This window comes from Oncorhynchus mykiss, chromosome 9, assembly GCF_013265735.2.
Source record: "Oncorhynchus mykiss isolate Arlee chromosome 9, USDA_OmykA_1.1, whole genome shotgun sequence".
NCBI lineage: Eukaryota > Metazoa > Chordata > Actinopteri > Salmoniformes > Salmonidae > Oncorhynchus > Oncorhynchus mykiss.
The window spans coordinates 22671455-22674494 of NC_048573.1; the positions used below are offsets into that span (position 1 = coordinate 22671455).

General features: G+C 44.4%; 1 protein-coding gene across 1 annotated transcript; it reads right to left on the reverse strand.

The window, feature by feature from the left end:
- LOC110531750 (synaptopodin-2) lies at positions 1-3040 on the reverse strand. Its single transcript, XM_021615140.2, has 2 exons — positions 700-3040; positions 1-283 (listed from the first exon to the last, which is right to left on the reverse strand). The coding sequence occupies exon 1, from the start codon at positions 1460-1462 to the stop codon at positions 770-772; it is 693 nt and encodes a 230-aa protein (XP_021470815.2). The 5' UTR covers positions 1463-3040; the 3' UTR covers positions 1-283; positions 700-769.

The window sequence follows — 3040 nt, forward strand, 5'->3', positions numbered from 1 at the left end:
ACTAAAATTTGAGATAAATAATATTTTTGTGCATATGAAACATTTCTGGGTTATTTTATTTCAGCTCATTAAACATGGAACCAACACTTCACATGTTGCGTTTATATTTTGTTCAGTGTACCTGTCCATTCATTACTCCTATCCTTTCATTTTTATACATGCCAATTACACATTCTGCCTTACAACATACTTTATGCCCATTACGTCCTCTTAAGAAATACTATTGGTTTCACTTACTTTGAATGCCACTATCGCCTCACAGTGTTGGACGAAATGAAAGCCTCTGAAGCAAAAAGAAGGGTGGAATTGCACCGTCAATCACTCATTGATTTTTGTCCAATGAAAACTTGATAAAGTTAAACTCAATAGTGGCCCATTTGCTAAAATAGAACCATCATTGACAGTGTCCCCAATACCAAAACATTTACTGGCTTAATCTGTCTGGCATTTATGCGTACTTGAATGCAATGCAACAGTCTGTCTCTCTCAACTAAATTCTGGTGCGGGAATGTCATCATCTGTATACTCCTAGCAGCATTCTCAGTGAAACCGAATAAGCAGATCTAAAACAGACCTCCCTCTTAAACTCTCTCCTATACACATCACAAACATAATAGCTAGCCCCTCACTCTCCTCAATCAATGTGTTATCCCATTGTCCCAAGTTTTATTTAATGGTGATATATATGGCCACAATTACCAGCTTCATCTGAATATCCTGGAGTTACTTTTTGGTCTTGTTATGAAGTAACCATCATGTTTGTCTGCCTCTAGCGTCTCCAGCTCCAGTTAGTGTGGTACACAGATCTGTAGCTCGGCTGCTGCTGGTCCCCGAGGGGCCTTCCGTACCCATGAATAGCCCCAGAGGGCCCGATGTTGGTCTCGGTCAGGGACCTCTGTGGCTGCCACTGTCTGGGCAGGGACCTGTAGCCAGTCGGACCAGCGGGGGCTGAGGCTATGCTCTTGGTCGGGGACAGGAACGGAGGCATAACTCTGCTGTAACCCCGACTCTGATCCTGGTTCTGACCCTGGCTCTGACCCTGGCTCTGACCCCAGCTCTGTCTCTTGTTCCATCTTTGGTTCGGGTTCCATACCTCAGTCTTCCTGGGAGGGTCGCCAGACACCCTAGCCTTCCACTCGGCAGGGGGCTCAGGGAGGAGCTTGCGCTGTGCAGCCGAGCGAACGTTGAAGGCGATGGCCTGCTGGAGGTTCTGAAAGGCGAAGGCCTCGTCAACCAGGCCCATGGGGTGGTGAGCTGCGGCCTCCCAGGGGGAAGGAGGCTTGTGACTCCTGTCCAGCCATGACGTCTGCCTCCCCGGGGGGGCCTGAGCAAACGAGGCCTGTACCAGGGGTTTGTATGAGGGAAAGGGGGATCCAGACGATGACCGGAGGCCCAGCGATGGTGCTTTGGCGGCGGGTGGGGACAGATTGTAGCTCCGGCCAAACTCCTGGAAAAGGGACATTCAGACATGTTTACTTCAGACAGAGGCAGATTTTGATATTCTTGTCTGTCTACTAGCAAATAGCAGAGTTTAACTTTGAAAATGTCTTCGACAAATTTTGAGAGCTTCCTTTGAGCATTTAAAATCCACATATAATCTCCAGTATGCTCTTCAATCTCATGCAGCACAATAACGTGTAACTATAAAACTTATGTTAGGTCATCTTTCAAGTAATATTTTTGATGTGGTATATTATTATTATTAAATCGAGAACCTAACTAAAGCAATTAGATGTTTAGAACCCCCATTAGTTATGTTAGAAATCATTTGTTTGTGTTCTCTTGAGTAAATGGAAATAACACAGCATTAGTCTTACATCATATGAGGAGTATTTTGGTAACCAGAATCTTTTAGGAGTTAAGATTCATGCTGCAATGTTCTAAAAGAAGAAAGAGGACGACTACTCAAGGAGGCTACTTCACCATTTTCTATTGTCTCAATTCCAACACCTAGACGGTCTTTGGATTTCTCAGAACAATTGGCTTATGAGTATGTGTTTCCATTGAAAGTCACATTTAGCTTATTTAAATTGGATCTGACTGGCTTTGTGGATTACATGCTTCACTTTTAAGGTATCTCAATGAGTCAGCAAATCTCCCCAATGGCTGTTATCTTGTGCCTCTCGTTGTATCAAAGACCAGGGTCCTTTTAAGTCCCTATTAGAATGCCTGCACAGGCGGAGGAAATGTGTCGAGTGGGCAATGCTGGCAGCGTCTCTTGTATGATCCAAACAGTCTTCCTGTAATTTAAACCGCTCAGATGGGAGTGTGCTGCCATCTGGTGAATATGTGTAAAAACAGCCAATAAGATCAGCTCCTATAGAAACTTGTGAATAATGTGAATAATTTTAGGGCGAAATTCAAGAATAACTTGTTTAGTCAAGATATCCTGTAAGCTGTAAGAGGAATCCAAGATCCAGCTGTCTTTGTGATCCAGCTGTCATTATTTGGACTGGGACACAAATGAATGGGCTTAACTAGATTAGTAGACAATGTAAGCTCATATTTAATTCTAAGAATGATGTTAAAGAGGATTTGTACGGCCTCCCGAGTGGCGCAGCGGTCTAAGGCATTGCAGTGCTTGGGGTGTCACTCCAGAACCGGGTTCAATCCCAGGCTGTGTCACAGCCGGCTGTGACCGGGAGATCCATAAGGTAGTGCACAATTGGCCCAGTGTCGTCTGGGTTCGGGAGGGTTTGGCCAGACGGAATTTCCTTGTCCCATCGCACTCCTTGTGGAGGACCAGGCGCCAGCAAGCTGACTTCGGTTGCCAGCTGGACGGTGTTTCCTCCGACACATTGGTGTGGCTGGCTTTTGTAATTTTGTAATGATTTTTACCACTGTTCAGAGAAATTAGTAATTGAAGTTGTTGGGTTTATGACTCATACTGATATTACCAGGTACTGACCACTAGATTGTGTTGATCCTGAAATTAGGTGACTATTTTTTATAGTTCACCCAAATTACATATTAGTTTTCTTGTAAGCAGTCAATGAACCAGGTATGACAGCAACCCATGCTTTGGTTTTGTTTACATGGC

Coding starts and splice junctions, on each gene's coding strand:
- LOC110531750 (XM_021615140.2), bottom strand. CDS start 1,462: ATGTCCCTTTTCCAGGAGTTTGGCCGGAGCTACAATCTGTCCCCACCC.